The following is an 11887-nucleotide window of genomic DNA, read 5'->3' on the forward strand; positions in this document are numbered from 1 at the left end:
GTCCTGCTGGTGGCGATAGCGAGTTGCCGACGCTTGGTTTTTGACCGTATTTACGTCGCAAACGAGGAATAAGAACTAAATACGCTGGCCCTATGGGTGTTCTTAGTGTTTGCCAAATATAATACGAGTCTCGAAATATTGCGTTATTTTAAAGTAACTACCAAGAAATAACAATTAGAGCTCAAAGCTGAGGTGATGCCATTTTCGTACTCGACGAGAGTGAGGTTGGCTCGTTGACTATATAAAAAAGGTAGCACTAACTGTAAAAATGATCGGGCTTTGTTCTCGTTAGGCTGCATATTAAGATGTTGAGAGTGTTATCGACAAACTATATTTTAGCACAGCATATGGTGACATGTTTTTTGTTTTTAAAATAGCGTTTAAGGGAGTTTTGTATGAGCGTGAGGAGAAGAAAGTGAGCCAGGTGTTTGAGACGCGTATGATAAATGTTTGATCACTGTATTTATTTGTCAGGGACGGTGCACATTAATTACGTAGATTAGAATGCAAACGTGCCAGACTACTTAGCCAATATTGGCTCGTTTTCATCTGCAGTCCCTTGCCACCATGTGAAATGACGCTAGCTGTAAAGATGACTTTACAATTAAAACACTGTATTTAAACTCGAAAGTTTACATCGCTAAAGTTGTTCGTCAGTCGCTCAGTTAGACACAGACAACATTTATCGTCCATCCATCATCCAAACCGCTTATCCTGCTCTCAGGGTCGCGGGGATGCTGGAGCCTATTGTAAAATATAATCTACGCGAAATGAGTCAAAAAATGGCATACAAAGTATTAATACGTGACAAAAAGGAAGAAGGAATATGAATATGTATATAAAGTTGGTTTTCCATGTTATATGATAGCATTTGTTTGCACGTGTAACACTGTTGTTTTCTTCTTGTCTCTTAGGTATTGGTGTATCAAACTGGTTGCATTGCAATGACACAGGTAGCATACGTGTAGCACACACACACCCACACACACACTTTTTATGTTGTTCAGGAAAAGTTGGAATCAATGATGTCTGACCCGGTCCAGACAACCTCTGACAGTTTGTGTAAACTGGTCCGCTGGGCTCACAGTCACGGTACAATCTGCACCCTCATACCAAGCCTGCAGCGTCTCACTCACCGTTCCTATGGCAGTGTCCTCACCACAGATGCCTGTCCCTATGGCAACGATGTTGCTGTTGCCATGTGGGGCTGCGGAGCCGGACACGCCTACCACTGGCCCATGGGTTACCGTGGAAGCAGTTCGGGGGCCTCAGCCAATAATAACCAAGATCAGAATAGGTTTGTCGGTGGTCGTTCGACAAACGAGGTACATTCACATTTACATAATATAAACTGAAGACATTTTAGGGAATTTGCTAACATTTGGTTAGGAATTTGTTATCATTGGCGGTTTCAATATTTGCTATGGAGAACCAAGGTCATGCTATTTTTTTCCCATTTTAACCAGTTGGCACACCCTCAAACAAAAAGTCTTGACCTGCATGTGGAAATCAGCTATGTAGTGTTTGTTGAGAGAAAACCTGCAGACACAAAACACAGCCTGCAAAGGCTCATCAATGGACACCATTAGTTTATATTGGTGGTTCCCAATCTCCAACTCAGGTTCCTAGCTCTTAAGTTTAAAACAGTTCACTCTGTGAGTCAAGTGAAATTCATCGATACTGGACATCTCCTGTCTTCTGTTTTTTTCTAAACATTATTTTTCCTTACTTCCTGCTTCTTTCCTACTTTTACCTACTCCCATCTGGTTGTAGGTATGGGACCATAGCTTGAAGAAAAGCCTGCTTTGGCAGTTTCAGCTCCACTGCCATAGCAGCTCTCAACCAAATACCCCACTGAAAGTCTTTTTACCCATGTCCCACTGAATATCCTTTAATGGTTATAGAATGTAGTTGTATCTGTGTACCCATATGTATATACCGTATGTAAATATTTATGGAGGTAAACTTGAATTTCACTGTGCAGGCTGTGGCAACAAACTGTCTATCTCCTAACGGTTTTAGGAAAACTCCCCAGCTCTCCCAGCGGACTTGGGAGAGCTTTCCTAGGAAAGAAATGTAGATAACATGCTTTCACTCCTACTTATAGGGCCAAAATCGTATCACTCTGAGAATTTTTTGGCAGATAGAATCAATTTCCTCCTGTTAGATGCTTGATAACTACTATCCTATTCTCCTCTCCTTCTCAGGAGGCAGTTAAGGAGTCATTTGACCTGTCCTGCAGCGAACCAGCATCTGAGGCAGAGGAGTTTAGCAGCCGCCTTTTTGACATGGCTGGCTGTGATTCATCAGCCACAGATGACGATGGCGACTATGAGCCTCGTCAGTCCAGGAAGAGGGGGGAGGCACTAGGGGCTGGGACTCCAGTGGGTTCAGGTGGTGGACAAACCAAGAGGTTTAAACAAGAAGTGACCTCAGAGGAGGATTGCAACATTGTGGCGAACGTGGCACATGGCGAGCTCACAGACATCAAAACTTTGCCGGCTAGCCAGGCAACACACATCCAAAACTCACAAATGACACACACCCTTTCCGCTCAAAAGTCCCCTCACTCCTGCTCCCAGCCCCAGCTGATTGCTCAGCTCGGAGAGCAAGGAGAGACACTTGGGTGTGAGGGGGCAGTAGACTCTGACGTGGACCTGTTAGGAAAGGGAAATGGCTGCTCTGCAGAGACCACAGACAAGACTGTAGGTATGGCTATGTAGATAATTGTAAAATATATCAAGCCCATATGTGGGTTTTTCTATAGCTGTCATAAAAAAACGCATGTTATGTGAGTGTGTGTGTGCATGCATATGTGTACTTGTTTGTATGTGTCTATGTATCCACATTTTTGTGTATGTGTTTGTCTCTGTGTATATGAATGTCTATATTTGTGTTTGCGTATGTCTGTGTGTTTTTGAGCGTGTGTGTTTGGAAGTGTATTTGTGTATGCATTTGAGTTTCTGTGTTTGACGTGTGTGTGCATGGGTGTGTGAGCTGTGCAGGAGGTATTTCTGAGCTGGATCGTCTGTGTGCGTTACTTTGTGCGGAGCGAAGCCGAAACAATCAGCTCAGTGAGACGATCAGCGATTTGAGACGAGACAAAGAGCTGCTTCAGTGTGAACTCACCAAGAAGGCGGAGCTTATCTGTGACTTCCTGCAGGACCAAGTACGCCCAGGTAGGCCATGTCGCATTTTTTGCCTTGATATCCTTCTCCAAGTCCTCAATTTGGTGACATCGACAAAGTGCGGTCCTATGAGTCACAGGGCTTCAAGGGCCCAAGGCTATGAAAAGACAATTAGGACGCTCACCATAACAATGACAAACCAAGTTGTTGCTATTGTTGTGATGTTCACAGTTATACCATTTCAGATAAGGTGCAAGACCACTGTCAACAGACACTTCAGCTCATTAATAAAAACATACTATAGCCGCAGCTCCCTGATCAATAGAGAACGTATTTTGGAGCTCCTTTAAACTATTCACAATAGTTTAAACTATTCACAATAGTTTAAAGGAACAAAGAAAAGCAAGGAACAAGCAAAATTGAACATTGGCCCAATAAGTTGTGCATGGCTTTTATTTTAATGTGGAATTATGCAGCTGTAACATGGTACCACCAGTCTTTCAGGGTCCCTGGTAGTCCAGGGCCCTGGGACATTCCTACCACTTTACCCAGTGAGTATTGCAGCCATACTGATTAAGTAATGGTAGGTGTTTTCAAAATGGGCCCCATTCTTTTGTCTTAGTAACATGTAGTTACTTCCCTTTCTGTCTGTTTATCTACTGGATTGTATTTCATGAAACTAGGCACAAGTTCCGGCATGGCGCGCTACCGCACATGGGCATGTCCATTTTGTTTTTGGTTACTTAGTGACCAGAGATGCAAGAGCAATCCTGGAACAGCGTGCCGCAGTTGAAAAAGGGTTAGATTAGGATGAATACATTATAATACACGTTATAATATACATTAATTCTTCGTCCCACAGGATTACTGACCAGATGTCAGGATCTAGTATAGACACTTGGTACTGCTGTATTGGATATCCTATTGGACCAGACAGACATCAAGTTTGCTAAATTAGGTTGAATTTCTGTGTGTCATGATGAGCGCAAACTGTCTGATTCACATAAAATTTAACAGTCACATTTTTTCTGATCAATTTAATCAAAATGTTGCATTTAGTTAGTTGTTGCTATCGGTTTAAGGATTATTTCAGTGGGGTGAAATACATAGGCTAACATCCATTAAAACATGTTTTGATAGATCTTCCTGTGTGTCCTCGCCTAGACTGCTGCACAAAAATAGCTCACTGCACCAGCGTTTACGCTTAAACGTGGTCTGAGCCGGTATAGTCATAAGCACATTTGCAAGCCAAAATGGAACAAAATTATGCCGTCAATTCAGGTCAATTTTATCCGTATAGCTCATTGTCACAAATTTGCCTCTGTGGGCTGTATAGCAATACAACATCCTGTCCGACCCTCCCACCGGATAAGGGACAACTCCCTAAAAAAAACCCTTTAACAGGGAGAAAAAATAGGAAGAAACCTCAGGGAGAGCAACAAAGGAGGGATCTCCCTCCCAAGACAGACAGACGTGTAGTGGATGTTGTGTGTATACAATTTGCGGAATACAACATTAAAAGAGGATAACAGAATTATAATGAAATTATAAAATGTATGAAGAATATGATGAGAAGGATGCCAAGCAGTGTCCAGGTGCCACCGGAACGGCCCAGGACCTGAGCCACACGTTCACTATCACCATGCAGACCTGACAGGAGGACAGACGACACATGCACACGAGAGAGACTCACATCTCACCATTCACATGCGCGGGAGAAGAGACAAGAAAAATAAAGTCACATCTGAGTGAGAGAAGGATATAACACTGAAACATCATAACAAAATTACATGGATTTACCTACTACTACTACTACTACTACTACTACTACTACTACTGCTGCTACTTTCGGCTGCTCCCGTTAGGGGGCGCCACAGCGAATCATCCGTTCCCATTTCTTCCTGTCCTCTGCATCTTCCTCTGTCACACCAGCCACCTGCATGTCCTCCCTCACCATATCCATAAACCTCCTCTTTGGCCTCCCTCTTTTCCTCTTCCCTGGCAGCTCCATATTCAGAGTCCTTCTCCGAATAAACCCTGCATCTTTCCTACACACATGTCCAAGCCATCTCAATCTTGCCTGTCTTTCTTTGTCTCCAAACCGTCCAACCTGAGCGGTCCCTCTAATATAATCAATCCTAATCCTGTCCTTCGTCACTCCCAATGAAAATCTTAGCATCTTCAACTCTGCCACCTCCAGCTCCACCTCCTGTCTTTTCGTCAGTGCCACTGTCTCCAAACCATATAACATAGCTGGTCTCACAACCATCTTGTAAACCTTCCCTTTAACTCTTGCTGGTACCCTTCTGTCGCAAATCACTCCTGACATTCTTCTCCACCCACTCCACCCTGCATGAACTCTCTTCTTCACCTCTCTTCTGCATTCCCCGTTACTTTGGACAGTTGACCCCAAGTATTTAAACTCATATGCCTTCTTTACCTCTACTCCTTGCATCGTCACCATTCCACTGTCCTCCCTCTCATTCACGCATAGGTCTTGCTCCTACTGACTTTGATTCCTCTTCTCTCTAGTGCATACCTCCACCTCTCCAGGCTCTCCTCAACCTGCACCCTACTCTAGCTACAGATCACAATGTCATCCGCAAACATCATAGTCCTTGGAGACTCCTGCCTGATCTCGTCCGTCAACCTGTCCATCACCCTAGCAAACAAGAAAGGGCTCAGAGCCGACCCTTGATATAATCCCACCTCCACCTTGAACCCATCTGTCAATCCAACCGCACACCTCACCATTGTCATACTTCCTTCATACATGTCCTTCACCACTCCTACACAGTGCTCCTTTGCAACTCCCGACTTCCTCATACAATACCACACCTCCTCTCTCAGCACCCTGTCATATGCCTTCTCTAAATCCACAAAGACACAATGTAACTCCTTCTGACCTTCTCTATACTTCTCAATCAACATTCTCAAAGCAAACATCGCATCTGTAGTGCTCTTTCGTGGCATGGAACCATACTGCTGCTCGCTGATCATCACCTCTCCTCTTAACCTAGCTTCTATTACTCTTTCCCATGTCTTCATGCTGTGGCTGATCAACTTTATACCTCTGTAGTTGCTACAGTTCTGCACATCACCTTTATTCTTGAAAATCGGTACCAGTATGCAGGCATCCTCTCTCTTTCCAAGATTGTGTTAGACAATCTAGTTAAAACTCCTCCTAAACATTTCCATGCCCTAACCCTACTGTACATCTCATCATTACCCCTCACAGGTAAGAGACCAGAGACAGTTACTGTGCCAGAAGATCTGAGTTAACACACCCCCAGCTTCATTTTACCCACCCATCTTGTCACAGATGGGTTCCTTTCGAGCCAGTATTGTTGCCCAGGGCTGCACGGTGAACCAATATGCCAACACAGAGACTAACAACCAGAGGCTGGGGAGAGCAGGCAGGACTGTGGGGAAACACGGAGAGCCAGGTCTAGATGAGGAAACGGGTAACAATGTCTCAACATAAAGACTGGTCACGTCGACTGAACTGAGCAGGCACTACAATCTGGCAAAGTGGATTCTTCTTCTACTTGGTGCTTATTGACAGTTGGCAAACAACGAATTGGTGTATTACCACCACCGGCAAGGCGGATGAGGCAAGGCTGGGTATATAAGAAGTAGGGTTGATTGCCATAGATAAGATGCAGGTGGTGGACCTCTGCTCTGCCTACTGCATACCTGCCTCCAATCCTGGAGACAGGTACACACAGAAACAAGAGAGAGAAACTGGGGCAGGGGGAGTGGCCAAGATAAGGGAGACAATTAGGGAAACTGGGACGAAGAGGGTAAGTCCTGGGAGGGGGGGCTGTGACAAAAATGGGTGCAGATGGGGAAAATTCACCTTGCAATTGAGGAAATAGCCAATCAGCCTGTGTTTGTGTCTCCACCGCCCCTACGTCAGCATGAAAATAGAGTCCATTCTCTTTATTTCTACAACAGATTTTTATTTTTTATTTACAGTACTTTATCAAAGTACTGTACTATAGTGATTTACTTTGACAAAACCATTCTTTTATGTTTAAATGTTATCACTGCATTCCCAGAGTTGACCTTATTGTCACTTGCTTCATTTCAGAGAAGAACCGGCCTCATTCCTCCAGTCAAATGGAACCAGGAAGTACTCACAAGACTTCTGATGATGTGACGCCATTCGATTCGCCAGCACTATTTGACTCATTTGAAGAGGTCGAGCTTCACCCTTTGGAGCCACGCAGAGCCTTGAAGAGCAAGAGGAGCCGTGACGGAGAAAATACTCGAGTTAGGAGTAAGAAAAAAAAGGCACATTACATTTCAAATGGCACAACCATTACAAGGTGTTTTGATAAATTCTCCTTGACTGTCAGCCACAAGTATTTTCTCTTCAACTACACGCTGCACCACATTTCACTGTTCAGCACACATTCCCACCATTTGGTTGAAGGCAATGACAACTTCACATTCCAAGTCTTATTTGCCTCATTCCCTGTCAACACTGAAAACGGAATTTTTGAAAATCTTCACCCTGGAAGGAGTTTTCCAAAAGGTCTGTTTTCAGTCGCCTTAAATGCAGTTCATGTGTGGAAGAAAGCATAGAAAAAACTATGTTCTCAAAAATACCTGTGTACGTGTGGACTAGGCATCAGGTACACGGTGCAAGTGCAATGAAATTCTTTTGTTTGTCTGCAACAATGAAATTAAAGAAACAGTAAACCAGTAAAATAATATGCAATTGTTAAAATGTGAAATAAAAGTAAAAGTGACCATAAAGGTAAACATTATGCATTTATATACAATCCTTAATTCACTTACTATATAAATAATGTTTGTATGACATATTCAATTATTCCATTAGAATAACTGAATATTTCATAGAATAAATATTCCATCTTACCACAGCAATGCTACTGGTAAGATGAGCAATACATGCACAGTAGAAAACTCTGCACACATATTTCTTTCTCTGGAAACTACCAGTTTACAGTATTGTGTGTTATAACTTCTATTACATTTCCCCTTTCTTCCCATCTCTCGCTCAAATTCCTGTCTTTCCGCTGCAGTGAAGAACGTGGTTGGTGTGATTGCCCGCTACATGGCCGCCCTCCAGGAGTTCAGGCGCAGTGTTTCCATGAAGGTCGCCTTTGACCGAGTTGGCGTGGACCGCAATACCATTTCCCGCACAGCCGCCATTGCTGAGCTTAGCCTGGCGGCGCCGGAGGTTTTCCACGCGCTGAAACCATGGGATGAGAAAGAAGAGACACTGGCGCATTATGCCCACCGGTGCCGACAGGCCATGGACGATAACATCAAGGCCAAGATCAAAACCATGAAGGCCAAAGGAGATTTGTTACCCATCGTGTCCAAATGATCACCTCCAAAAACAGAAGATCAGTTAGGTCATAACTCACTCCTGGCAAAGAGCTGAGTGGCCTGGCGGATAAATTACAACACTTACCTATTGTTCATTTGAAATGGAATATGTAAGAACTTGGACATGAGCACACACACTTATTTATTGTAAATAGAAGTGTTGCTATAAATGCCAATAATCACAGCATAACATAACATATACACACACATGCGCGTGCATACGCTCACATTTATTATACAGAGGGCCTGCAACAGTGTTCAGACCCTTGACCAATTCTCACATTTTGCTGTGTTATAAATGGTACATTAAATTAATTTCTGTGTGATGGTTAAAAGCACTGAAACTCTTAATTATTTCATGATGACATTGGCTCTATATTAAAAAAGTATTTGGAAAAATAAAAACCTAAACATGCTCTTTGCACAAATATCCAACCCAAATGTTATAATGTGTAAGGTGTGAAAACTAATGCAAGTGACATATTTCAATTTTTCACTTTTTTCAAATGAAAATATAGACAAATAATTACAGTTGGCTTTGAAATTTTACCATTAGAGCGTTGGAGTTTGCAAGAAAAATAATTGGAAAAATATGTGCAGGTATCATTGTTTTCAGACAAACTTGACAACATTCAAAGATACTATATGCTTTTGCAATGCACAGCATATATACACCAGACCAGTGGTAGCCTACCGTGTGCCATGGAGAGCCATGTGTATGCAGGTTTTCATTCCAGCCGGAGGTGATTTCACTGATTTGCAACCTTCAACCAAAGAGGAAGAATATATCAGTGAAATCACCTGGTGTGGAGTCGGGTTGGAATGAAAACCTGCATACACATGGCTCTCCATGGTACATGATTAGCCACCCCTGCACTAGACATATAAAGGTTTAAAATGAACAAAACACATTTATACACACACACACACACACGCTCTCTCTCTCTAACTTTCTTTACACCATCCCTAATGTAACGTAATCTAATTGTCATAAAAAGTGGACACTGTAATTTTGTTTTTAAAAAAATTTTTTTAGTGTCTTTCGTAGTGTCACTCCAGCATTTGTCTGGTTGCAGCAGAGAACTATAGAAGATATCAAACATTTCAAAGGAGTGATGCGCAATTGCAAGAAACCATTATTAAAGGGCAAAGACGCCACATTCTGAGCCCGAGTGGACAAGAGAAACCAAATGCTGTCAATCAAAATGGGTTCCTTTAATAACTATTGAGTCAGAACCTTCTGGATTCATCACTAGGGAATGTGAAGAACCATTTTTGTCTTAGTACAAAAGTTCTCTTCAGAGTAAAGTACAGTTTTGTATGGAGGACAACAAGGTCCACTTTTGGGCCTGTGTCTGTTCTCTTTTTGTATGTTCCGTTATCTTCAAACATAAAATAAGAGTAACATTTTCGTGCAGGGGATACTCGACTTTATTTAGCTGTTAGATTTGAGAATCTCAGCCCACTTGTAAATCTCAGAAATGGCATACGAAATATAAACGTATGAATGATACAAAACTTCCTTCAACTTAGCCAAGAGAAGAAAGCAGTTTTCGAAGGAAGAAGCAAAGCTGAGGTTACAGTTAATTTCATTATCACAACATGTCACATACCAAGCCATAAATCTGGGTGTCATCATCGATTCAGATCTGAGATTCCAATCGCATGTAAAATACATTGCTAAAACGTTTTATCGTCTGATAAATATCTCAGATATTAAGCCTTTTCTCTTTACATTGGATACTGAGAAATTGGTCGATGCATTTGCCACCAGTAGGCTTGAATACACTGGTCCAGAACTCCGTAAGCTAGGAACAAAGACAACATTTCCCATCACACCTGTTTTGAAATCTCTGCACTGGCTGCCAATTAGTACTAGAATAGATTTTGAGATTATTTTACTTATTTATACATCTTTAAATGAACTCTCTCTATGACATGTTGTAGTTTATGAATATGTTCCTTGGTGGAGTCCTGAGATCCAGAGACAGTCTTCCACAAACTATTCCAAGAACACAAACTAAGACTCATAGTATAGAAGTGTATATGGTCCTAAACTGTGAAGTAGTCTCCCATTGTAACTGAGAACAGACACAATGTTGAATTAACACACAGCAGGTTAAATGAAAATAGAAGGGTTTTATTTAACCTGCTGGTGGTCACTTAGGGGGTTTTGTCTGTTTTAGTTTAATTTTTATCTCGATTCATGTCCACCAAATTCTATTGTTCTTTTGTATTTTCTTCACTCTTTTATAAGGCTTAAATATGTATCTTATTTATTCACTTATTTATTTATTTATTCTGCCTGTTATCAATATTTTCTTTTTGTCTGTGCACTTTCATTTAATGTTAACGCACATTGGATTGCATTTTAATGTACCAAATGTGTCATATAAATAAAATTTGATTGATTGTTTTCCCGTAGTCAAGCACAAAACTTGATGAAAAGGACATACCCCACCGTCTCTCTCCGCTGGCAGTACATTTTCCAGCCAATTGCTCTTGCAGCAGCTGTAATGATGACTTGAGTTTTGTATGCCAAAGTTATAGTCTGCTTATGGTATGATACACTCCTTTGGACCTGTATTTTTTTCCACTTTTGGTTAGACATGATATTATGCCTCCTTTTGATCCTAAGATCCCATCTTCAGCCTCTGGTATTGTTTGTTCAATAAAGCTGAAGGCTGCGAATTTTCTCCCTTACTAAATCATTATTTTACCCATCTGGAGTATGGTGTCAGGTTGCATAATACTGAACGGTATCCTAGCCATGGTTGGAGACATTCTTCGGTGTCTGTATACTCCTGTTACATTTTTTTTCGACAGGGCTGGACAAACACTGGGGTCTGCCCAGCAGAATCCCCACATCGTCACCCCGTTTCAAACAAGTATGCCTTGGAAATAACTCCTGCACGGAAATAGATTGAAACGTGATGCAGATATGGCGATGCTTTTGTCGGAAAACAATGTTACTGTAGAACAGTGTTAGATATATTTTGATGAAGTTTGTAATACACTCGACTGCCTGCATTGGCTTTGGTCTCAACCCTATTTCTAAAGGGGTGCGAAACGTGGTGGACTGGGACTATGGCTGCTACAGCTTGTTTGTGTTCTGACGAAATCGGCTGCAACATGACTAATATACTTCCTCCCACTCCTTTGTCAACATGTAACAAATAATCTGACGCATACGGAGATTTGTTCGCTGAGTTTGATGTGTGGATTTGTTGATCACGTCAGATTATTACACCCTGCTTATTTACGTGTTGGAAATAAATATCCATCAATTAATTATTTAATTCTGTCTGTATCCTACATCAAACTATATTGAAACATTGTTCTTCTCTATTAATCGCAACATGATCACGTTTCAAGTGGAGAAAATAAGCGCGAAA

At 41.8% G+C, this 11887-nt stretch overlaps 1 protein-coding gene across 2 annotated transcripts; it reads left to right on the forward strand.

The window, feature by feature from the left end:
• The first annotated feature begins 90 nt into the window (after window positions 1-90).
• On the forward strand, window positions 91-9284 carry LOC130112867 (uncharacterized). Of its 2 annotated transcripts, XM_056280385.1 has the most exons (7): window positions 91-250; window positions 915-953; window positions 1151-1325; window positions 2208-2709; window positions 3006-3179; window positions 7222-7410; window positions 8183-9284. In XM_056280385.1, exons 3-7 carry the CDS (start codon window positions 1200-1202, stop codon window positions 8488-8490), a joined length of 1299 nt encoding a protein of 432 aa, XP_056136360.1. In that variant the 5' UTR covers window positions 91-250; window positions 915-953; window positions 1151-1199; the 3' UTR covers window positions 8491-9284. The 2 variants fall into 2 exon arrangements, with proteins under 2 accessions (XP_056136360.1, XP_056136359.1); XM_056280384.1 differs by having other exon boundaries at window positions 915-1325.
• Window positions 9285-11887: the final 2603 nt, after the last annotated feature.

The sequence above is a fragment of the Lampris incognitus genome, chromosome 5, assembly GCF_029633865.1.
Source record: "Lampris incognitus isolate fLamInc1 chromosome 5, fLamInc1.hap2, whole genome shotgun sequence".
NCBI lineage: Eukaryota > Metazoa > Chordata > Actinopteri > Lampriformes > Lampridae > Lampris > Lampris incognitus.

Excerpts from the sequence above, each read along its gene's own strand:
- LOC130112867 (XM_056280384.1), top strand. The coding sequence starts at position 1,023 with ATGATGTCTGACCCGGTCCAGACAACCTCTGACAGTTTGTGTAAACTG. Across the intron at positions 3,180-7,221 it reads GCAGGACCAAGTACGCCCAG|AGAAGAACCGGCCTCATTCC; the intron begins GTAGGCCATGTC and ends GCTTCATTTCAG. Across the intron at positions 7,411-8,182 it reads AGAAAATACTCGAGTTAGGA|TGAAGAACGTGGTTGGTGTG; the intron begins GTAAGAAAAAAA and ends TTTCCGCTGCAG.